General features: G+C 60.5%; 1 protein-coding gene across 1 annotated transcript; it reads right to left on the bottom strand.

Moving 5' to 3' along the window:
• Window positions 1-476: 476 nt before the first annotated feature.
• DRAXIN (dorsal inhibitory axon guidance protein) lies at window positions 477-24,712 on the bottom strand. The gene is made up of 7 exons (XM_028513685.2): window positions 24,597-24,712; window positions 12,286-12,737; window positions 9,736-9,926; window positions 8,396-8,507; window positions 7,932-8,021; window positions 6,735-6,824; window positions 477-3,104 (listed from the first exon to the last, which is right to left on the bottom strand). Exons 2-7 carry the CDS (start codon window positions 12,725-12,727, stop codon window positions 2,992-2,994), a joined length of 1,038 nt encoding a protein of 345 aa, XP_028369486.1. The 5' UTR covers window positions 12,728-12,737; window positions 24,597-24,712; the 3' UTR covers window positions 477-2,991.
• Window positions 24,713-24,801: the final 89 nt, after the last annotated feature.

Raw genomic sequence — 24,801 nt, 5'->3', positions numbered from 1 at the left:
TATGCGCCCGGCACTGTTCGAAACACGTTATGAGGATTTGGCGGTTACCTCCCACAACACCCCATGAAGGAGTTATTGTTCCCATTATACAGACGAAAAAATCAAGGCACAGGGACCTTAAGGAACTTTTCTAAGGTCACGATGGCGGTGAGGGGTGCAGCAGGCCTTTGGTCACCAGCTCCCCCCCACCCTGCCCCCCAGTCGGTGGGACAAGAGCAGCCCTCGGCCCGGCTGTGCCTGAGTCGCCTGCAGAACTTTGAAAACACAGGGCACCCACACGCAATGAAGGCCAATCGAGCCAGAATCTTTGCAGGTGGCCCCGCACAGCAGCGCTGTTGCAAGTCCCCAGATTATTCTACCGTGCACCCCAGGTTGCGTCTAGAGCGGGGACCCGAAAACTACGGCCCGGGGAGCCCATCCAACTCACTGCCTATTTTCGTGTAGTCCACAAGTCACATGAGGTTTTTACATTTTTAAATGTGCTTTAGGAAACCAAGAGAAGAATAGCGGCTTGTGACGTGTCAAGATTATACGACATTCACATCTCTGTGTCATAAAGAGTTTCAATGGAACCTAGCCTGAAATATGTATCTGGTCCTTCACCGTCAAGTCTGCCAAACCCTGGATTGGAGGAAAGTGGCTCCTGGACCAGCAGAAGGAATTTAAGATAGACCTAAGGAAGGACTAGGACCTCAGACAGAGAGGTTTGTTAACTACTGAGGGGGCCTTGGGATCCCTAAATCTGGAGATAAGAGGATTTCACCCTCACCCCCACCGCACTTTGCAAACGCCATGTGGAGGTAGCCAGGGCAAGTGACATAACTAGGCCTCGAATTCCCACGTGCCCCGGTGGGCACTGAGAGTTCCGTGGGGTGGGGGTTTCAGCTTTGTCTTGACCTTCTGGGTTCCACTGCTGACCTCTGGGGCCATCTAACCGCTGCCCCCAGACTTGACGCCGGGTTTCCTGCCTGCGGCCGCGCCCTCCGGGCTGTATCACAATCTCCCATCAGCCGCCTCACGTGAGGCGCACACAGCTCTCCAACAGACAAAACCGCCGACAGATAGAGGGTTCGATTTCCAAAGAGCTGGCTTTGATCTCTTTCAGTGCCCCCGCCCCACTCCACAAGGGTCCCTTGCCCATCGAACTTGAGCAGCAGGAAAGAGCAAGCATATTTGGTTTCCGCGAGATGAGTCTGCTTTCACTGGTGCCAGACCCCTGACCCCGACCGATTTTCCCAGGGGAGTAAACAGCCCTGGCATCCTGGGGGCGGGGCCCCTCCCTTCCGCGGGTGTCCAGGCCTGCAAAGAATTTCCATGGGTGGGGCCTTTGTCATTTGAGACCTGGTTTGCCCTGGGCCAGAGGGTTGACCAAGAGTGAGATGCCAGGTGGGGTGGGAGCATCCAAGTTGCCCCCGAGAGCCAGCTCCGAGTGGAGAGATGTTCAGAGTGGGCATCATGGGTCTGGCCTGTGGGAGCAGTTAGCTTCAAGCACCTCAACCTCAGAGGTGCCCCAACTTCTCAGTGGGCTCTGTGGCAGAAGTGTGGGGTGGGGGTCCTGGCAGGGTCTCCGGGAGGCCTGAGGACCACTAATTAGCAAAGTGGAAGCACGTGGGCAATGCCTGTGCTTTCTGAGTCCATGGCTGCATTAGATTCTCAAAGGGCTCGAACTACCAAAGCTGAAGAACCCCTGGGGTGGAAGGCGATGCGGGGGGGCAACTCCAACACACACGTCCCAGGCCTGGGGGAGCAGGGCTAGAGGAATCTCAGGAACCTGCTGAATCTCCAAATGCCAGCCCCCAGAGGGCAGGGGCCCATCTGCCCGTAGCATGCCTCACGAACAAGCAGGTGCTCAGCACAGGTTTGGTTTGGTTTGGTCTTCGAGAGGATGCCCATTTGTCCAGGGAAGGAAGAGGGCAGGGCGGTCAGTTACTGCAGCTGCACGCCAGCGAAGGGGCTACCAGGGCACACTTCTCTCGCTGCCAGCCCCGGAGAGCTCACAGCACGTGCTCAGTGGTGGGGAAGCAAGAACCTGGGCCGTGGAGCCGGATGACCCTGGGCCAGGCTCTGACCACAGCTCCACCACCTGTCCCCTAAGCAGGGGTGTCCGACCCTCGCGGCCCAGGACGGCTGTCAGGCGGCCCAACACAAAATTGTACATTTACTTAACACCTTTTTCCTGCACATCAGTTTCCATTAGTGTTTCTGTATTTAATGTGTGGCCCGAGACAACTCTTCTTTTTCCAGTGTGGCCCAGAGATGCCAAAAGGTTGGACACCCCTGCAAGGCATGGGTGGGTGCTCTTGGGGGTGGGGTGGAGTGGGGAGGGCCAGCAGCGAAGGCAGGCAGGCCCCCAGAGCTGGCTGGGAAGGCAGAATCGGCTGAACAGAAACCTACGTTTTCACTAGATGGCGCGGGGGGTGGTACACAGGTTAAGGTTTGAGAGGCATTGATCTGGGACCCCGAACAGGTCATAGGACTCAACTGTGCCTCAGTGTCCTCACCTGGGAAATGGTGATGGTGCTTACTTGAGAAGGTCACGTGACGACTAAATGGGATACCGTATGCCGCTGGCAGCACAGTGCCTGGTACGGAAGAGGTGCTGCTATTCAACTGCTGTCTTTGAGTTCCCTATCTCAGGGCGTTTCCATGTTCCAAATTAAGCTCGAAGCTATTGCAGTACTGCGGTCGGACAGTAGAGGGCACTCTGGACATTGCCATCGCGGAGAACCGGGCACCTTGTTGCAGGAGGTCCTGCGTGTGGGTCCCCCAGGAATGGTGGGTGCGGATGTGCTGCTGCTCCGCTCCTGAACAAAGGGAGGTCCCCGGGGCTCCCGTCCTGGGACTGCAGGTCCCAGGGCCGGAGCCTGCAGCCTCAAACATCTGGTCCCCCCGATTTGGTCTCCCATTGCTAGTTAATACACAAATCGCCTGCTTCTCCAAACCTCCGGTGCTCAGTCCTCAGGCCTGCGGGGGTCACCTCAACCTGGGCCATTAGACGTTGATGAAGGATCCCTGGTCGCCATTGGCCGTCTCGGGCTCCACGCAGCGCCCCTTCCGCCGTGTGACCCTGCGGTTCCGGTGGAACTTGGCGTAGCAGCGCAGCCCTGAGCGAAGGGAGTCCAGAGGGTCAGGGGTGTCTCCCACCCCCGGCAGTCTCCTCCCCATCCTCCCACACACACCCTCTGGGGCTCCTGCACCCTCCCCCACTCCCTTCTTTATTCTGCCCCACAACCAGCCCGTCCTCTACAGAATGCGGAGAGAGGGAACGGAGAACAGATGGAGCACTGGGGGCGCGCGGAGCTGTGAAACCGTTCTGCGCGATGCTGTCATGCTGGGTGCATGTCGTTAAGCATTTACAAAAACCCACAGAACGTACAGCCCGAGGCGTGAACCCTCACTTATCCTATGGACTTTAATGAATAATAATGTATCAAGGTTGGCTCATCAATTGTAAAAAGTGTACCATGCTAATGTGAGGGAAAAAAGCCTAGGAAAGACTTCTGAAAGGACCGCAGGTGCTGCCCTCCCTTACAAAACCTCCCAGGATCCCCACTGTACTCAAAAGGAAATCTAACGTCACTCTTCCTGCTTTCCCTCGCATAGCCAGGCATCTCCTGCCTCAGGGCCTTTGCGCCTGCTGTTCTCTCAGCCAGAAGCCCTTCCCCAAGCCCTTTGCATAGCTGGCTCCTTCGTGGCCTTCAGGTCTCAAAGAGACCCCCCCACACTCTAAATCAAAGTAGGTGTGGCCTCCTGGTGCACCTGTGGGAGGGCTTTCTGGCTGTGGCTCTCTCCGCTTTGCCACAGCCACCCACGGAGATCCATGGGTAGATACACTTTTCATTTAAGGCTGCGTCCTCTGGATTGTGGGGGAAGGGCATGTCAGCGCAGTCTGAGCAAAATCCCAACGTTTCCCGTTAGGAGTGACCGCAGACAGAGAGGACCTTGCTAATTTAAGGTCCACTTATGTCACTGTCAAGAGAATAAGGGGACTGCTACGAAGCATGTGCTGAGTGGCCTAGAACTGACACCTGGGTCACTGGGCTTTCAGACCCATGGCCCCACAAGTGATACCTGGGAGTAGGCAGGGGATTCACGAGCAAGAGTGGTTGGTAGCCACTTCAGAAGCCCTTCTGGAACCGTCCAGAGCCCAGACTGGCCCTGCCTGCTGGACTTCAGCCCTGAGCCCCGTGTTCAATGTTTTGGGGTATCTTGGGAGTCCTAAGAACTCCTGGTCCTCCCGAGGGCTCCTGGCACCCCCTGGACCCCTCTGGGGTGGCATCTCGGTGAGAACTTCCTCCTGCACAGCCTTGAAGGAGCTGCCTGAACTGCCACTTACGCTCTTCATTTTTCTGAGACTGAGTCTCCAAGGAGGAGGCAAGGGTTTGGATGGAGCCGGTCAGTGCGAGGGATCAGTGGAAATGAACAGATGGGGCTTTGTTTGTAGACATACCCTTCGGATGCCTGGAAAGTGGTCCCTTCCCACTGGAGGCCCAGGGAGGAAGGGAGGAAGGGAGGAAAGGTGGGAGGAAGGAAGGGAGGAAGGACTGATTTTGATTCCTGGGCAGAGGGGCTGCCACTGAGCATCCAGCCAGGCACCGACCAGGCACAAGCAGCTCCCTCACTCGGTGGGGCTGGACATGGAGGCCAAGGCTGAGGTTTGGCCCCATTGCGGTTCTGGGCTTCCAGAACTGGAGTGCCTCCTGCCCCCTCTGCACCTTGGTCTCCTCCTCTCTGAAATGGGGCCCCGACCCTGCACGCAGGTACCAGAAAGCAGCTTCCAGCATCCCCCCACTCCCACACCAGCTGCCCCCACTGTCCCCATTCCCTCTGACCTCCCAGCTGGTCCTTCCTGTCTCCACTCCTGCCCCCCAGAGCCCTTCAGCCATAGGGAGCTTTTAACCCCAAAGTCAGACCACGTCAGTCCCCCGTTTAAAACCTGCCTGCACCTTCTGATTACAAGTCAAACAAGGGCCTGCGAGATCCTCCCGACCAGCTCCCCTGCACGCCCCTGGGCCTCTTGCCACCCTCCCTGGGGCCTCTACGTGCCCGGCCCACTCTCCACACCGGCCTCAACGCTGCCTGAGGCTCTTGCCTTTTCCCTGCCTCTCGCCTGGGGCTCCCCTCCAGCAGCCCAACACCCTCAGGTGGCTGACTCCACTGTCCACTCCCGTCCATCCTTTCATGAGGCCTCCGGACTGTTTTCCTTACAGCCCTTCTCACTTTATAAAGACATTTTATCTATTTATTTGCTCATTGTCTGCTCATCTCACTCGCATGGACTCTGTGGTTGCAGAACTTGCTGGTTCTTCAAGTTGCTGAATCCCCGGTGTCCAGAACAGTGCCAGACACATAGTAGGAACTCAGTACGTATTTCCTGATGGAATGGATGAATGAACAACTGGACCTAGGTAGTGTTCTGGCGTTCACAGCAGATGGTCTTTAGGCTGAAGTGAACCAAACCAGGGCACGTATCTCAGGTTGGCTGATAGAGGAACTGGGACCGAACTCCCCCACTCAGGAGGTATGAACACTAATGAGATATTGAGTGATATTGACTAAGTATTGTTTATTCTTGTTATTTTTTATTCCTCGCCTGAGGATATGTTTTTATTGATTTGAGACAGAGAGGGAGACAGAGGGAGAAACATCGATTGGTTGCCTCCTGCACACTCCCGACCGGATCGAACCCACAACCCAGGTGTGTGCCCTACCTAGGAATGAAATCGACAACCTTTCGGTGCACGGAAGGACATTCCGATCACCTGAGCCACCTGGCCGGGGCTTTGGTATTTTGTTTTTAAAAGCGTCCTTATCTCTGAGAGATAGACTGAAATATTCACAGATGCACTATCTCTAAACTCCCAGGAGTTGTTTCAACATCATTCCGGAACGGAGGACACTGAGCAGGGGGGTGACGACATGGACCGGCAGAGAGCTGGTCACTGGGGCGGCTGGGCGCTGGGCAACGGGGGCTCATCATGCTGACCACTTAACGTATTGTTTGAAAGTTCTCAGAACTCAACACTGAAACGATTGCCCTACGTTTCTAGCTGTGTGCGTTTGGGCAAGTCAATTCAACATAACCTCTCTGGGCCTTCCTTTGCTGATGTGTAAAATGGGGATCATAACAGCCCCTTCCTGGGTGGCTGTGAGGATTAAGGAGACACAAGGACTAAGGATTAAGGAGGATAGTGTGAGTCAATTGCTTAGCACAGAGCCCGGCACACCTGGGCAGGAGGGCACCCCCCGAGCTGGGCGGGCGCTCAGAGGAGTTAAAGAGGTAGCTGGGCAAGGGCATCCTTCCCTGGGACGCGCCGGGAAAGCCACCCCCAGCCGGGCTATCACACTTGGAAGGCTCCCCTGGGGTAGAATTCGGGCCTTCTCAGGTTTGATCTTATTTAAAGAGATAGGCTCCTCTCGGCTCCCTTCTCCCGCTTCCAGATCGTGGGAGATCACGCCAGCTTGTATTTCAGAGGTGAGAAAAGCAAATCTCACAAGCGACGCCAGGAACCCAGCCTGAACGAGTTCGCAGATTGGGAAGGCCCCGAGCAAAGCTGCCGTTGCTCTCGGCTGCAGCTCCCGAGGGATTCTCCCACCCCCCTCCTTCGCCGCAGGCCCCCCTCGGCCCGCCCTCTGCCAGGAAACCGTGTCCCCCACGCAGTGCCGAACCCGCTGAGGGAGGGAGGTTGTGTGGTTCTCAGAGACTGAGGCCCCTCCCCGGGGCCCCGGCTCACCTTCCACACACATGCAGTCGTCGAAGCATTTGTTGTTGAGGCCCCGGTTGTGGGGCGTGCAGAGGTGCTCCCGCAGGCCGCAGCAGGTCCCTGCCGGCACAGCGAGCACACGCGGTCAGCCGAGCTGAGTGGGCCCGCCCCCCGCCCGGCGTGCGCGGTCCCGATGGACAGGAGATCCATCATCTCCGTGGCAGGGCCGTGCCCTGGCGGGGTGGGGCCATCTGGTGCGCAGGGCTCCCAGCCGGAACCACTGACGGATGTCATGGCCCAGGCCCCTGCGGGCGGGCGGGCGGGTGGCAGAGACCCCAGCTGCCCCAGATGGGCGAGTGATTGACCGTGGGAGGGGCGGAGGCGGTGCGGGATCACCTCCCTGGAAGAGCGGGCAGGACGGCTAGAGGCCGGCGTTGTGGAGTCAGCTCGGAGCTGGGGGCGAGGCCTCCGGGACCCTCGGGACCCTCCGCACCAGCGTCCTCTTTGGACAGATGGGGAGACTGAAGCCCCGCCCCCCCAGGAAACAGCGAGGTCTCCCGAGGCAGGCCTCGCCCACCGCAGACCAGCTCTCCGAGCGACTGTCCAGTTGGCCCAAACGGTGGCCTTTTCTCTCTGTGCTCAGGGCGAAAACGACGGTTTGGAAAGAAAACAGCCGGTCGGGGAGCCGGTGCTCGGGCTCACACACGGCTAAATGCCAGCTCGGCTGCTGTTTTGGAGACTGTTCCGGCCACCGAGTAAACCATGGGGCACCACCAGGGAGGCGCGCCATTTGGGTCTCCCCCTGGCGGCACTGCTGCCCGACAGTGGAGAGAGCGGTTAGCACCCTCAGGATGCCGCCCTGGGCCCGTGTCACACTGGCCCTTGAGCGGCACCAGCTAATGACTTAAGGCAGCACGTGGAGCAGTGGTCACCCGGCAGGCTCAGGTTGGGCCACTTCCCAGCTGTGCAACCTTGGCCGAGACCCTCAGTCTCTCCGAGGCTCAGTTTCCTTGCCTGAAAACTGGGGGTGACGGGGTCTCTCTCCCTGGGTTGCCGTGAGGATTTAAATAAAGTGTGGCAGCAACTCTCAGGGAAGTGGAAGCTGGAGCTGCTCCCCCTGATGATCCCCAGAGGGTCATGAACCCCAAGGCCCCCCTCGTGTGCCCGGGAAGGCCCACCCCAACCCCACCCAGGTCCCCCAGCACCCGGGCAATGCTGGTTCGGTACCTGGCAGGCAGTCTTGGTGGTGGTCGCACGGTTCCCCTTCGGCCAGTGACGTTTCATTGCCGTCGCCGGAGAGTTTACCCCGGTGTCTCTCTGGGGACGAGAAGGTCGGCGGTCAGGAGCCGAGGCCCAGCAGAGCAGGGATTAAGCCGCAGGACACCGGTGTCAGGGTGCTCGGCCAGCACCACCCCTGCCGTGTGGCTGGGACACTCTGCCTCGACTTACCTCTTCTCTACAATGGGGTCAACGGCAGTACAGACCTAACATGGTTTTTTTTTTTTTTCAGGCTATGTGACAAGTTCTCGATAGTGGTATTTCCATTGGGGTGCCCGTTCCAGTGTGGACTCCATGCATGCCTCACCCATCCCCCACTCTGGACATCCGTCGGTCAGGCTGGGCCGACGAACAGATGGATGGTGGCGGAGGGGAGGGGGCCCAGGCAGGGGGTGGCAGGCAGGTGGACGTACCTTTCTTTTTGGCAGAGGGCCAGACCTCGGGTTTTAAGTCTTCATAGTCGGTCCAGTCGAACAGAGCCATGTCCAGCGTGGGCATCACCTCCCCACCAGGCCTGGGCTGAACCTGCAGAACGAGGGTGGAGAGGAGACAGCATGGAGCTCCCGACCGGTGGAAGCAGACATGTGGGCCCCAGGGCCAGGGGGCGAGGGAGGGGCTCCTTGGAGGCAAGCTCACCCTCTGCTAGAATACAGTCCCCCGTGGTCCCTGCCCCAGCAATCCCCAATCACCGGGGTGCCCGCCTCATCTGACAGTCGAGCGGAATGGTGCCTACAGGCGACCCATGCAGACAGCAGGTGGGGGGTGTGGGGGCTGGGAAGGCAATCGTGCCTGCTCAGGGGCTCTGCACCCATGTGGAGGGAATTCACTTCCCCGCCCCTTCTTGCCCCTGCAGAAGTTGTCAGCTCCCTGCTGAGGCCACGGCCACGGCTCCACCCCACTCACAGCCGTGGGCCAGCCATCTTGGGGCTGGACCTGCCCAAGGCAGGATGTGGGCAGTAAAAGCACCTTCCGGAGCTGGGTGTTCTGTGGCTGGGCTTCAGGGGGCCTGGGACAGCAGGGAGAGCCACGTACTTATGGGGGTGGTCCATAGCTTTTATCAGGATCTCAGGGCGTACAAGACCCAAAGAAAGAGAATAAGAAAGATCTGCTAAAAAAAAATAAAGCTTTTATTCCACACGGATGTTACTGCTCATTTTAAATGATAGGATTTTGGGGAAATATTTCAAAGCTACCGAAGAGGCGCCATAACGCGCACCTCGCTAACTGCAAGAACGACCCGACGAACGCCCGCGGTCCCTGCCTCTGGACCCGCCAGCGGTAGCCACCTGGCCGCACGTGCTTGCCCGCTCCCTCTCCATACATCCGCCCTAAAGCTCTGAAGCACGTGCTAAGTGTTGACGAATGCCTGTTCATTCTGGGCCCCGGGGACCTGGGTTTTCACAGTATTGAGATCTCCTGTACTTCCTGGGGCGTCTAAGTTCTCCCCAAGGGTGTCGCTCTTCTCAGTGAGGAGGCCAGGGTGCTGAGCGGGCACTGGGTTCCTGGGCGGTCCCTAGGGTGCGTCCCCAGGACCACTTTCTGCTGGACAGCGGCAGCCCTCAGAGGACAGGGTACCCACCAGGCTGTAGCTGGGCTGGACGGGCATCAGGAGACCCGGTTTCCAGCTAGCCCCAGGGGCCTCCGCCCATCCCCTCCCGCCCCTGTGCCTCAGTCTCCCTACGTGTCCTGGGGGGGTTGTATGCTGTGGCTGCAAGGACTCCTCTGGCTCCAAGGCCATTCCGAGGCCCCTTACCTGGGGCCACAGGGATGTGACAGGCAGGATCAGGGACTCTTCTGTGGCAGGCGCTGCCTCCAAGGTGGAGAGGTAGAGGACGGTCGGGGCCAGGCTGGTGGAGGATTCCTCTGTTGCAGTGTCTGGCGCCTGGTCTTCAGACAGCTCCACCCTCTTCATCAGGGAGCTGGGGCCTCGGACCAAGGCTCGGCCTGAGACACGGAGTCGGAAACACAGGACCTTTATCTGCTCACCACCCCGTATCGGCCCGAAGCAATACCCACATTCCCCGCCGCAAACAAGGGGCGGCGGGTAGCATGGGACGAGCCTGACAAGCCCTTGGCTCAGCAGACATCCCTGCTGCTCACTCTCCTGGGGAGGTGCAGACGGGGACGAGGAGGTGAGGGGCAAAGTCTTAGAGGAACTTGCAGTGTTGCCGGGGAGACCACCCAAGGGTTCTCAGTCTGCGGCAACGGTCCAGCAAGTCCAAGGAGGGGTTGGCTGGGTGCAGCTGGGGGTGTATGCACAGCAAATGGGAATGGACAGGGTTGCTTTAAAGGAGGCCTGCCGGAGGACGTACAGTCTGAGTAGGGGAGCGAGGGGGTGAGGCTGCGCTGAAGCTTTTCACACGCAGGGAGGGCTTGCCAGGCGGTGAGAATCATCGCCCTGTGTGCTGAGGCCCCGAGGTGTGTGCCAGCCCCGTGGCGGGCCCGACCCTGCTTCACAAGCATTATTGCACGACCCTGCAGCAGCTCTGGGAGGCGGGAAGGCAGCCTCATCCTCCAGAGAGGAAATGCAAGCAGAGAGGTTCAGACACTTGCCTGAGGGCACACAGCTGGTCAGAGTCTGAATTCGAACCCAGCTACGCCTGAGTGTAGAATCTCAGCACTTTTTACCACCAACATCACCTTCTAAGACACATGGGCACGAGGCAGGGTGTGACTAGGCAGGTTTGGGGCGGTTGGGACAAAGGGGTTTTGAGAGAAGCTGGAAGGGCCGGGCTCTTCCTGGCCTTTTCTTTCTCAGCAAGATCTGACTTTACCCTGGCTGGCGTAGCTCAGTGGATTGAGCGTGGGCTGCAAACCAAAGTGTCACAGGTTCAATTCCCAGTCACAGCACATGCCTGGGTTGCAGGCCACGACCCCCAGCAACCGCACATTGATGTTTCTCTCTCTCTCTCTCTCCCTTCCCTCTCTAAAAATGAATAAATAAAATCTTAAAAAAAAAGATCTGACTCTAAGGGTGGTTGGGTCGGCTGGGATCACTCTGCTCTCCCGAGATGGATCCCGGGAGCAGCAGGGCTGCCTAGGGACCGTGGGATCTGCTCCATTCATTTCCCAGGCCTCGCAGCTGGTCAGCGGGGCAGGGCCTGGCCTCCGGACCTCTGCGGTCCCTTCCTCTTGCCCACTCTCTTAGGAGGGCCCCACTGGCCCGCTGGAACTGGGGGCCGGAGCTGAACTGAGCTGGATTCACACACTGTGTTCCCTTGGCCTCAAGGATGCCAGCATCCCGGAGTGGGAGGCTGAGAGTCTAAGCTTACACTTCCCCGCCCCCCACATGCACACACTTGGCGGGGGTGGGGCGGGGCGGGGGTCTCAGTAGACCTGGTAGGGAAGCATGCCCCAGCTGTTTGCAGGGGAAGGTGGGGCTGAGATTCCACCACCTTCCTCCTACCCAGCCCCTCTGCCCCATCCCTGTTTGCAGCACTGGACCGGCCCCTAGGGGCAGTCTCGTCACACGGAGGGAAGCTGGTTTGGCAGTGGGCTGGAGGCCAGGTGAGACTGGGGCTGGGCCAGCCGAGCAGAGCTGCTGGGAATGCTTGCTCAGAGACCGAATGGGCAAAGGGAGTGGGCGGCTGGGGCCAGTGGGCGGCTAGATGCTTATAGGGATTTGGAAACATGGAGGAAACTTAAAGGAGGGCCAGGGGGGCTGAGGGGGCGGGGGGGGGGAGCACCGCAGGAAACCAACAGGGCAGAGGCAGGAGGCATAAGGATGGGGTGCCTCTCCTGGGACATCTGTGTCCAGGTTGAAGGACACTGATTTGGCATCGAGAGAAAGCTGACAAACTAGTGACAACTGCTCACTGTGCCTGCCACTTCCCAGGCACCGTTCTCAGCCCTCTACATATCAAGTGGTCTCCAAATCTACACTGAGGGTACATGGGGACCATTATCCTCATTTTGCAGAGGGGGAAACTGAGGCAAAGACGGGTGACTTGCCCTGGGCCACACAGCCAGTAAACAGTGGGGCCAAGACCTGAACCTGGGCAGGTCTGGCATCAGAAACTAAGCGCTCAGCCCCTGCTGTGTGCTTCAGAGCTGGTTAAGCGTTGTTCTCGGAGGGCACTGAACTGGCCCATCTCTACTCAGGAGGATAGTTTAGGTCAGATACCAAGTAGAACTTTCTGACTTAGGAGGACCATCTATTGATAAGAGCTTCTGTGGCCACATGTCCCTCTCCTCCTCCCGGGCTCCAGCCCTGAAGTTCCCTCGGCCATTTGGGTCTGAGCCCTCTCCCCTCCCCCACTCTGTCCCCCCCCTTCCGTGGAAGGACACCACCCAGTCTAGCTACCTCTGTGCAGCTTCAACCTCTCCCTGCGTCGCTTGTGTTCCCTGCCGCGCTTCTTCCCCAGAGACCGGTTCTCCTTCTCAGGGTAGGGCAGCGACAACCCCAGGAACAGATTCCTGTCCTGCAGCAGGCCAGCAGGACTTTGTCCAGGCGGCAGTCCTTCTGCCCCTGGCAGCCTGGAGGCCTGCCTGGTGGAGGTGCCCCCAGCTCCCTCCTGGGCCCAGCCAGGCACGCCGGGACCCCGATCCTTCTTGCCCAGGCCCCCCCGCCGGCGGTGGTGGCTGGTCTGTGGCGTCCATCGTGCCGGGCCTGGGAGGCTGAGGTGATTGGCAGGGAGGTTTCGAGCAGGAGCTCCAGGTCCCAGGGAGCCCGCCAGGCTCAGCTCCAGGAGCACCAGGAGGGCCAGGAAAAGCATGGGGGCACCACGGGGGGCGGGCCGGGCCATGGGCTCCTCCCTGCAAGAAAAGCGGCCTGTGAGCGGGCGGCCCTCCTCCTCCACTTTCCGCTCCCAAACCCCCTCCCTTCCATCGTCACTGCCCGGTGTTTCTCAACAGGGACAGAGGGGGACTGTGCCCCTCGGGGGACACTTGGTGACATCTGGAGATGTTTGCCATCAAAACTGGTCAGTGCCACTGGCTGCTGGCTGGAGGCCGGAAAGATGGTGGCAAAGATGCCGGAAGCCCGGACGGTCCCCCACAGCAGACTCCCGGCCCAGACAGACCGCAGCGCTGGGCTGAGCACCGCCCCCTGCCTCACCCCCCCACCCCCCAGGAAAATAGCTGGAGCAGCACCCAGGCTCCGGATGAGTCTAGAATTCCTTTCTCTGCACACACCTCTGCCCTCTGCCCAGTCCCCTGGCGTGAGCTCAGAATCACGTCTCTAGTCCCCGGGACCCGACCCGAAGCCTAAATGCAAACAGATGGAATGACAGCCTTTGGGCATGTGCCACGGGCAGGAGTCGTGTTCGGTGCCTGACGGGGCATCACACGGCTCGGTCGTCTCCACGGCGCTCTGGGGTGGCGCCTGCTGTGCTCTGAAGTGGAGGTTAAGGCCCAGAGCGCGTCGGCCAGGCCAGAGGGCTGTCGTGGGTGCAATCTCACACCTGTGCTCGGAGCCATCACGTGGCGATCCCTGGACATCCTGGTTCTGTTAGGGCCTGTTTTTCCCTTCAGGGTCCGGGCAGGTTCCCTGCTGGGTTGAGGGGTTCTGGAGGCTTGACGCTAAACCCTGCAGGGTGGAGTGAGCCGACAGCTCCACCCCATTCTCCACCAGAAGCGGCACCCCCTCAGGGGACCCACAACTCTGCCCCATGCTGGCGGAAGAGTCAGACCCCTGGACGGTCCAGAGGACCGTGCAGCTAAGGCCCACAGGGCCTGTGGCGGGCAGTGGTGGGGTGTCAGCCGGACTCTGGAGAGCACCCCTGGGCCCTCCTGCACAGTGGCCCCTACACCTGCTTCACTGCACCCAGACGAGTCTTGGTGCCAGGTTAACCGGGCTGATTGAATTCTGTGGACTCCCGGGGCCCCCACCCCAGAGGATACCATTAGGCTCACAGAGGTGCTTATACACCACTTCCCAGTGATTGGTGGCCACGGGATTGTCCAGGGAGGGCTGCCGGGCCTGCGAGGGCTCCCGCATGCACTCTGCCAGCCCTCCGGTGCCAGCTGCCCCCACCCTGGCCCCCCTGTCACCCCAGGTGCGCCTTTAGCCAACCGTGCCTGAGGGGCCCTTGAAGTGGGTGCCGAGGGCAGGCTGACCCACTCTGAGGGGGCCCGGGCACCTGCTGCCCTTTACCCCACTCCCCCTTCATCCCGGCTTCCCGTGTCCTGGTCCCTTGGGAGGCCGGGGCCTGGGCCTCCACCACCCTCGGTTCCGCTCCTCCTAGAATCGTGGGCTGAGAAAGAGGCCGTCCCATCCCTTCTCCGCTCAGCCCCCATCTCCGGAGCCACCCTTGTATCCTGGGTGAGCGTCGGTGAGCTGCATGGGACCCTGGGACGGGCTTGTTGTGACAGCCGCATCTCATCACACACCCTTCCGTTCCTCAGACCATTATCGATAACTTGGCGGCCCTGGCCGGATGGCCTGTCCACCTGGCAGGCCCAGGGGGCCTCTGCGCCCTCAGCCTCCCCGCCAGCCTTGCCATCGTGAGGGTCCTGGAGGCTGGGGATTGGGATGACTGGCCACCAGGCAGGAGGAAGGGGCCCATTTCAAAGGGCTGTTAGTTAAGCATTGTTCCCTCCCAGGGACTCCTCGAACCCTGCTCCCAGAACGGAGTCATGATGTCATCTTTGTTCCCTCCCACCCTTTGTTCCCCACGAATCACATGCAGCCCGCCTGGGGCAGGGGAGAGGGGATTACAGTGTGTAGTCCTGGTGCCTGCCCCCTGGGGGGGGGCATCCCTCTGCCCAGACCCAGCCTGTACTGCTATCAGATTTCTCTGATTGTATACCCTCTCCCTCCCCTGCTCAAAACTATCCATGGCTCCCTATTGCCTTCTCTTTTAATCACAGACTCCTTACTGTGGCACTTAAGACCTTGTATAATGTGGCCCCAACCTAGCTTCGCAGCCCTGACTTCGACTTCTCCCCCTGCACAGCCAATAGACTATTGGCCCCCAACACGCCCCATCTTTCCTGTTTCTATTCTCCCTTAGGCTGTTCCCTTTGCCTGGGATGCCCTCACCCCCCCACCCCATCTCTCTCTGTCCCAACACTGCCCGTCTGCTGGCCCCTCCCACACGTCCTCTCTCCCAGGAAGCCTCGTTCAGCCCTCTGATTGGCTGTGCCTCCTCCCGTGTGCTCCTACCGGCTCTTCAAGGCCTCTGGAGCCATTTCCTGCTGGGTGATCAGCTTTTCGTAAAGCTCCAGACTACGAGGGAAGACCCTCAGGGGCTCTGTCCCACTGTTTCCTCTGGTCCTATGGGGCCTATAGGGCCCTGCAAATAGTAGGCACTGAAGATGGTGGATTGGAATGGAAGTGGATCTCAAGCGCAACCTGACTGACCCCTGAGCACAGGATCCTGAACCTGTTCTCCGGGCGTGTGCGTGAGGGGTGGGGCTGGAGTGAGCGCTGGGGGACCTGGCACCGCTTTGTCCTGACAAGCGCCTGGAACTCTCTCCAAGCCCACAGGGCTTGCACGCAGATCCTGGCACAGCCCAGCAGCCAAGACGCCAGCCTGGCGGAGAGTCACTCGGGAAGTGTGGGCTGCGATGGGCCCGTGCCAAGGATCCACAGCGATGAGGGGCTCCCGTCGTTTCTGCTGTTCTGGAAACCGGCTGGGGGCTGAGTCGCAGAACAGTGTCCAGCATCCAGGCAAAAGGGGGGCAGCAGGCACCCCTCCCACACCCCCAGTCGGCCACAGAGGCAGTCTGCCCGTGGCTTGCTCACAAAGCCTGCCCGTCTGGGGCTGGGTTGCGCTCCCCTCACCTCCCAGACGGGTGACCACCAGCAGCTGGGAACTGCCCTGGCGAGAGGTGTCAAGGGACATCAGGACCACCCACAACCCAGAGACGGCGTTCTTGCAGCTCGGGTCTGATAGTGACTCCTTAAACGCAAAGCCAAACAAAAGCAACTGTGAGGACGGGCGCGCCACTCCCGGCGGCGCAGCGGTGAAGCCCAGGCTGGGTCTCGCCTTTGGCCCCTTTCTTATCGCATCCTCTGCACTGCCCCGCAGGGCGGGTCGTTTTCCACGTTTCCCAGATGAGGACTCCGAGGCGCGGAGAGGGTGAGCCACAGATCCAAGGTGACACGACTGCAGAGTGGCAAAGCCACTCAAGGCTGGGGACCTCTCCGCACAGGGGCAGCCCTTGCTCGCCATCGTCCGTGCACGGTGCTGCTTCGGGGGTCCCCTGCGTCCCCCGCCTGTCCTGTCCTATCCTGGCCGTGAGTGCGGTCAGCACCCAGCAGGGGAGACCAGGGCCAAGGAGGGGAAAAGGGGCTTCTCGCAGGCTCTTATCCTGTGCAGAGCGGGGCTGCAAAACTGTCTCCATGCAGGCTGCCAGGAAGCAGCATCACGTGTACATGAAGGCAGTGAATCCAGCCTGGAGCCTGCTTTGATTCCTGAGCCCCTTCCCCTCCGAACAGCCTTGCATTTAGGGGCCACGAGGTTGGGGGGCTCCTGTCTGGTGGACAACTGCAGAGCTGGGCGGCCACCAGGCAGTCTTGTTGCCTTGCTGATCAGCTCGCCCGCCGCATGGTGGGCTGTGGCAGGAGAAGGAGGTGATTTGGGGGTGGGGCGGGGGGGGTCTCATCAGGGATCTCAGCGGGCCGACTACGGTGCTCATTCCAGGCTTCGAGCCAGGCAGCCACCCACTGGGAGAACTTGGCCCGTCGACCCCCACCCTGACCCACAGTCTCCTCCTCATGTGTCCAAAAGGGACACATTTGGCACAGACGTGTCCGGGGCTCTGCAAGCATTCGCTTCTAACCTGACTTTTTAAAAGTGTATTTCCCACTATCAGGTACACTGGAGTAAAAACCACAGACACTCTCCGAGGCGTTCTCCACCAGCTGCCACACAGGCGCAGCGCCCGCCCCGCCCCCCCCGCCCCATCGTGACTGGGGGGTTCCCCTATGTCACCGGAGTGTCCCGCGGACACAGGGTGAGCCCTTTGAAGAACCGCCGCCATCTGCAGCCACGTATTCGCACGTACGCTCCAGGGGTTTCCAGACGCGAGCGACCCGAGCCGGTCAGAGGTTCGGTCTCATCCAGACAAGTGCGACCGACCGACCGACGTGCATTGTATCCTTTCGCGTCCCTGAGGAACAGCTTCCTTTTCCTCATTAACTTACTTTGAAACCGGGCGACGCTGTACACTGAGGGCCTAGCAGTGGTCATGCAGCCCCTCTAGGGAGAAGAGGCTGAGGAGTCGGGGTGGGGGGGGGGGGGGGGGGGGCGGGACCTCCTGTAGGCTGCCAGCGGGGGCAACCGCGATGCGGGGGAGGGGTCAGTGGTGGTGGTGGGCGGTATGCCGCTCACTGGCGCTGCCTCTGCGGGCCTTACGGATTGGGATTACGGGTGAGATTGCCCGGAAAACGATCTGCCCTGCTCAGAACATCGGGGTGGGGGCACATGGGGGAGAAGACCACTGGATCACCGGGTGAGACGGTCTGCCAAGGGCGGTGGGAATTCAGGATCCACAGGGACAACAAGACTCCTCCATCTGTCAGTCTGTCCCACTGACAGCCCCCCCGCCCCCTGTGGGGAGGGATGACAGATAATTCTCCAGGATCTAGAGGGAGTCCCCAGGGGCTAAGGACATGTATTGAGGCAGTGCATGTGCAGAGGACATATTTGTAAATGTTAAAAGATAAAGCAAGCCCTAGCCAGGTCGCTCGGTTGGTTAGAGCATCGTCCTGATACACCATGGCTGTGGGTTCGATTCCCTGTCAGGGCACATACAAGGATCAACCAATGAATGCACCAGTAAGTAGAACAACACATCGATGTCTCTCTCTCTCTCTCTCTTGCTCCCTTCCTCTCTCTCTGTAACAATCAATTTAAAAAAAGATGAAGCAAAACACAATACGTAACAACAACCGACACACTCAGGGCTATCACCCCCACTCACTTTTGGAGGAGCCCTGCCTGCTCTGTCCACCTTTCTGACTGTGCCCGACTCTGTGGCACAGATGCGACCGTCACCTGCCGAGCTGCCGGGATGGACACCCTGAGACCAGCACGGGGTCCCTTTGGGGTGACTGGGGCCCTTCTCTCTTCTGTGGGAGCTTCAGAAAGGGAGGAAGGGTGCTCGGGTGGGGGCAGGGGACTGGCAGGGAAGGGGGCCTAACTCTTGGCATTCCTCCGGTCACAGCTCAGATCTTGAAATGACCCCCCCCCCCATGCAAACACCCTAAACCTCCTCTGCTCTCAGCAAACTTTGGATGGGAAGGGACCTCTGACCCCTGAGAGGCCAAGAAACGCGTCCAAGGACACCTTGCTCCATTGAGAGAAGCCAGACGGGGAAGCACCTGCCGAACTCAGCCCAAACACATCGCCTTACTTGGATGCAGCCTGGGCCCAGGGGACGAGCCCTCCCAGCTCCTGGGGGAATGGGCCTGCGGTTTCTCGGCCTGCTGGGCACAGCTGGGCACCTCACACCTTCCCCTCTGGGGAGCCTGGACACCAAGGGCTGAATTCTGCCCTTCGAGTGGCAGCCTCAGCAGGACTGGCCTCCCTGTCGGTGGCCCCTTCGTGACAAAACCCTCTCCAAGCCCCCTGCATGTTGCAGGCAATGAAAGCCTCCTACACTGTTCTTTTGCCTCGTCCCCGCTTCTTACCAAAATGTTGTCCAGGTCATGGTCAGAACAAACCTGATCACTGGCGCTCTGGCAGCTTAAAACTCTTCAGTAGACAAAGCTGCAGACACACAGCCGACAAGCCACTCCTTAACTCTCACTGCCCTCTCAGTCCTGGGCATCGCCAGCCTGGGACCCCGGGGGGCCGTGACTATTTACCAGAACCCCGACACAGTACTGCCGAGGACAGATCTTGTTAGAGGCAGGAATCTCTGATGTCGTGTCCCCAAATATCCCTGAATATTTTAGGGGTGTTCTCACTTGGAAGTGATGGGCCTGACTCTTCCCAGGACAGCTGGAACTAGAGGATGGAGGGGGCCGTCCTCAGGTGCCCCCCCCTCCACTTAGACCAGGGGGGCTACCCTGCTGGCGGCTCCTCGAACCTGGGACTCCAGCTGGGGGGGTCTTAGAGCTCCTGGCCCCTGGGAGCAGAAGACTGCTGTCTTCTTTAGGGGGAGCTGACTCCCCCAGGGCTGCAAAGTGCATAGTTTTGCTTGTTCAATCAAAATATCTACATTCCTGCCCTGGCTGGTGTAGCTCAGAGGATTGAGCGTGGGCTGCGAATCAGGCATCGCAGGTTCAATTCCCAGTCAGGGCACATGCCTGGGTTGCAGGCCACGGCTCCCAGCAACCGCACATTCATGTTTCTCTCTCTCTCTCTCTTTCTCCCTCACTTCCCTCTCTAAAAATAAATAAATTAAAAATCTTAAAAAAAAAATCTACATTCCCTGTGAGAGCCAGGGATAGGTGGGTAGATTCTAAATACACGGGCGGGGCTCCTCCCACGGCAGGTTGGGACTAGACTGTCCCTCTAACCGCTCTCACCATCTCTCCCACCATCGCGTCTCTCGAGTCACCATTTCACAGTCTGGGAAATGGGGTCCTTCGCCGCCTGCCATGAGAGTTTGACTGTTTAGGAAGCCGGTCCTTCCGTGCGGTGCGGGGGTGGTCCTGGGGAAGGACGGGAACGGGAGGGGTACGTGGGGCGAACGGCGGCGGCGAGGAGGAGCTCACTGCGGTGGGCGAGACTGGAAGCAGCTGCTCGGGGAGGCGCTCGCGGGCAGCTGGGGCGTGGACAGTCCTGAGCACCAGCTCCTTGCCCATCTCCTGCCTCCCTGCGGCTCTGAGCCCTGCAGTGTCCCCTGCCCAACAGGAAGGGGCCTGTCGGCTCCCTTTAGGCTGCGGAACAGCCAGAGCCCTACCTGCTCCGCCACACGCCATTGACCCGCCCTGGTCTCCCGCACAGAACTCCGCCTCCCAACCTGCGGGGCAGCAGGTGCTTCTCTGCCATGGAGGCTGCTGGGCAGAGTGACGCCAGGGGGTCACCACTTGCGGAGCCCCTCTGGGAGCCACGCAAGGGAACCTGCTCCCATCTGAAGGAGGGGACAGGGTCCCTGCTCCTGGACATCACGGGTCTGACTGGGGGCGATGAGCCCTGGCTCTGGAGGAGGGGGGTCGCAGTGTGACAGGGAGCTCGAGCTCTTGCCTTGGGGTGCTCTGTCTATGCAGGCAAAACAGCCCTCGCCCCAGAAAGCCTCCGGTTCAGAGGGTGAGTTCCAGCTGCTGCCCTTAGGGACAGAGCTCCCCGTCTGACCGGAGGGACCCAGCTCCGGCCTGGGAAGTTCCTGGAATGCTGGGAGAACAAACTCTTTGCTGGACGGAGCTGCTCACCTGCAGGCAAAGACTCAGTCACGGCCCTCCAGGTGTCCGCTCTGACCTGGCGGAGAGCACAGGTCTAACAGAGGACCGAGGCACCGTCACAAGTCCTACTGATGCCAACACACAGACGTCAGCCCAAAGCTGCGAAGCTGAGCCATGGGGGAGCCCCACTGAGCCGAATAGAAAGAGCTGTGTGTCCCTGGGCAAGCCGTCCACCTCTCTGAGCCTCAGCGTCCCCTCCTGCAGAGTGCCAGTGGGTGTGAGGGTGAGGGAGGGAAAGGCAAATGAGTTGTTACCCAGTGAGGACCCGGTAGGCAGCAACTGTGGAGGGAGGAGAGCAGGCGGGGGGGGGCGGTGCATCTGTGCCTGCGTGTGCAGGGCAGGCACAGGTGGTCCCCTCTTGCGTCTGTGGCGGGGTGATCGATGGCTTCCATGGGGCAGGCCGGGCCGGGCCAAGGCCAGCCTGGAAGCGGCCATTGTCTCAGAGGTTTGGCTTCCCTGCAGGAGCAGCCCCATCTGCTTTTATTGTTTCCAACAGCAGCCTCGGGAATTCCTGCCCCCCCACGAGGCCTCTGAGAGCCTGTGCAGGGATGTTGGGGGAGGGGTGCTCCTCTGCCGGCACCCCACCTCCTGGTTACAGGTGCTCCTCCCCTCCTAGGCAACCCTCCTGCCCCCCTCCCCTGCTCCCCAAACTTCATTATCTCCGTGCCCAGACCATTTACCACCACTTGCCGCCCATCAGACCCATCGCTTAATCATCGAGTGACAAAAGTGCCTGCTGTCGGCGCTGGCAGAGCTGGCGTGGGGCAGAAAGACACCTGGAGTCAGGCAAGCCTGGGCATGAGTCCTGGCTCCCTGCACTTTGTAGCTGTGTGACCCTAGGCGAGTCCATTAACCTCTCAGGCCCACATCTGAAAGAGGCGTGTTTGTCTGGGTTTCATGCCTGGGGCATTTACTAAGCTGGCTCTGGAGCTTTAGTTGCATGATCTAAGTTAGCCCTCTGAAGTGGGCGGTATTTTTCCCATAATAATGGCAATAATGGCTCCACATTGGGACAAAGATTTGGGAGGTTTGCCCAAAGTTACATAGGTAGGGTAAGTGGTACAACTGGGATTTGAACCCATGGCCATTTGACTCCAAAGGCAAGGTCTTGACCACTCATGCCACAGTCAGTGACCGATACCGGTGCAAACACCACGACTGTCAGGGGTGAAGCATTCTGGGGGCACAGAGAGCACCCCTAAAAACTTGTGGGATATACAATTAGTTCATCTCAGCTGCTCTAGCTCAGGTAAAGGCTTCATCGCTCAAAAGCCCGCATCCCTCCGGGGGTGGGTGCAGGCAATCAAGGCCAGGCCGTGGTGCTGCAGTGTGGGGGCTGCCGAAGCTGGGCCCTGGGGGCAGGGGGGGCAGGGCCTCTCGTGGTAAGTCTTCAGCCAGCCCCTCACGTCTACTAGAGAAGAAGGGGTGGGGTGGGGCGGGCCGAGGGCCTGGAGCAGCCAGAGAGGCAGGTCTCAACTGTCAGGGTCAGAACAGGGACGCTCGCACGATGCCCCGCTGGGGAACGTGCCCAGGACCCCTCCCTGCTTCTGCTCTCCCGGGCTGCCGCGTCAGGGAGGCCGGGATGCAGATCCCAGCCCTGCCTCAGTCCTGGCTGAGACGGGTGGGGTAGCTCCTTCTGGGTCTCGGAGCTGCTAAGCAAATCAGCGGGGGAAACCCACCCTGAGGACCTCGGCCTTCCCGTCCCTGGCTAGTCTGTTTCCTCCGCTCTGGTCAGGTACAGCATCCCCCGAACCTTCCAGAGGGGTGCATGGGGCTTCTCTGGGCAGCTCATTCCCCCTCTGACCCCCCCAGCCACGGTCCTTGGCTGCGGGACTGACTCCGCCCCTGGCCTGGCCAGCAGAACCCAGTGGCACCTTGGGGTAACCTGTGAGCTGCAATTTTCAGCTCATTCCGTCTCCTTGACCGAGGATCCCCTTCAACAGAACAGGTGTGTGCCGAGCACCTACCGTTGGCCAGGGACTGGGCCCACAGGTGGAGCGGGAGCCAGCCCCACCCAGGGAAGTGAGGACCACGAGACACAGGGAGGCAAAGGGTAGCAGGAGGGCTTCCCATGGGAGGGGGGGGGTGTCTGCCCTCGGCCTGCAAGGACGGGCAGCCTTCTGCTGAACACAGGGCAGGGAAGACACTGCAGACAGAGGGAGGCGTCCCGGCCAAAGCTACGAGGGATCCAGGGCATGGAGATGACCTGTCCTTCATCACGGCCGAGACCCCAGCTGTGGATGGGGCGCGCTGGAGGCAGGCAGTTCATTTAGTGGCATTAGGAAGCCATGGGGGGTTTAGGTTGAACGGTGAGGAAGACAGAGAAAGCGCCATCACTTTCACGGGGGCGGGGTGAGGGGCCAGGAGGCTCTGAAGGAGGCTCCTAGAGGTCGCAGGGCCACTCAGCTGGCTGTCCCTAGGACGGCTGCGGCCCTGGGAGGCAAGGGACAGACATGGAGGAAGGCTCTGGGTGGCCAGAGTGGGCCTGTCCGCCAGGCAGATCACAAGCTGCAGGCTGAACGGGGCGCGCAGGTGAGGGGTCCCCAGCCCCATCCTGGCCTCTCTACGGGGAAAGGCTCCAGGGGGTCAGCCCTGGGCGTGGCTGCCGGCAAGAACTCAGCCAACTCGCCACCTGGGAGAAGGTTTCCCTTCTCCGAAGCTGTTCTCAGGAGGCCACGTAGCCCACACCCCGGAGGACACGTGGGGTGGGTGTCACCTGTTAGGATGACTCAGAGGATGATCGGAGGGTTTGGGCGACAACACGGCAGGTCCGAGGTCCAGCAAGACGACCCCTCCCCCGGAGGAAAGCGAAGGGCTTGGGAGCCAGTGCCATGGGAAGAAGCGATCAGTGTGAGGCAGGGGCTCAGAACTGGGGATGGGCCCTCTGGCTGCCTCTGTGATAACTGAGCTGCTGTGGGCAACACCGGCAGCTACGCTGGTCTCATTTTGAAAGCAGAGACACTTTTCGCCCTGATGTTTCAACTCTGGTTTTAGGACAAGCGGGGGGAAGAGGGGCAGAAAGAGAGACTAGGGTAAGAATGCAAATGCGTGTATGGCTGGGTGGGCCCCCCCGTGGTGCGGGAGGGAGCCCGCACGCTGGCTTCTCTGCGGTATCTCTAACCTTGACTTTCTGACCCTTTCCCCCCTCTCTGTGGAGGCCCCATCCCCACCCCACCCAGGGGCTGTAGACTCCCTCGCCGCCTCCGCTGGGCACGGCGCTGGTATCCAGCACGCTTTTTTTTTTTCCTCCTCCCGCTGATTCCACACACATCCATCCCCACATGCGGGTGCTATTATTATCCCCGTTTTGTGAAGGGGACACTGAGGCTCAGAGAAGTGCGTTCCTTTGTCCAAGTCACTCCCAGAACGTGTCTGCCCGACCCCAGAGGGATGGTGCTAAACCAGGAGCTGGGCACTTCCTTGCGTGCCACGAGGCGCGGAGGTGGGCAGCGTGGAGGAGTACGCTGGGCTGCAGGGACCAGGCAGAGGCAAGGCTGGGGGCGCACCCAGTGGAGGAAGGCGAGAGGACTTGGCGGGAAACCCAAGAGCCCTCTCGGCTGAAACCTCGGTGCCTGCGGGAGGCTGAGACCCCAGCCCGCAGTTACAGGGAAGCCGGCAACGGGGACGGAGAAAGGCTGCGCCAGGGGAGGAGGAGAGAGCTTACGCCGTCGGGGTGGCTAGGGCGCGGTACGGGCCCGGGCGGAACCGGAGAGCGCGGGACCGAACGTGAAGCTCGCGAGGGGCGGGGGTCGCACCCAGAGTCCCCTCTCCCTGCCACGCGCCTCAGCCCCTGGGGCAGCCTCAGAAGGGGCAGGTGGGCGTACCTGCCAGCTCCGTCGGGGTTCAGGGGAGTCTTCAAAGCTTCTTCGAGCGGTAGTGGACTGGGGTCCTCGGCCAGAGAGACCACCCGGCGAGTCAGAGACAGAGAGACAAAGAGAGACCCGTCCCGGAAGGAGAAGGCTAGCGCCAAGGAAGAGAGTGGGCGACACCCGCGACCGGGAGAGGGCGGCGAGGGCGCGCGCGAGGCAGAGTGTCAAAGCGTGGAAAAGTGAGTGTCCGGCGCAAGGTGGGTGGATGAGGGACCCGGAGCAGAGCCAAGAGCGGAGGGGAGACACGGCGGGGAGCGGAGGCGGCAGACGGACCGACCCGCGCGTCGGACGGCGGGGAGGGCAGGGAAGAAAGCAGCATCCTCACCTCTAGCCTAAATCCTACGCGCCCTCCGCCCCTGAGCGCGCCAGGTAGCCCACCTTTGTCCCGGCGAGCAGCCAGGTGAGGCGGGAGGGCGGGGCCAGGGGCGGGCCACCGCCAAGCCTTACCTGTCCGGCCAGCGGGGCGGGGGCCGAGAGCCTGCGGGGGCCGAACGCAGCCGACAAACACGCGGCTGAGCGGGAACCGCGCGGAGAGGTGCGCGGGCGTCAAAAGGATGTGCCCAGGCTGCGCGGGGCTGGAGGGGAGGGGGCGGAGGCGAATGAGAGTGAAGAGGGCGGGAGCAACGGGAGGGGGGGCGGAGGAGGGGCGGTG

Source organism: Phyllostomus discolor, chromosome 5 (genome assembly GCF_004126475.2).
Source record: "Phyllostomus discolor isolate MPI-MPIP mPhyDis1 chromosome 5, mPhyDis1.pri.v3, whole genome shotgun sequence".
NCBI lineage: Eukaryota > Metazoa > Chordata > Mammalia > Chiroptera > Phyllostomidae > Phyllostomus > Phyllostomus discolor.
The sequence above is the reverse complement of the archived record's forward strand: the minus strand, read 5'-3'. Positions and strand labels throughout refer to the sequence as shown.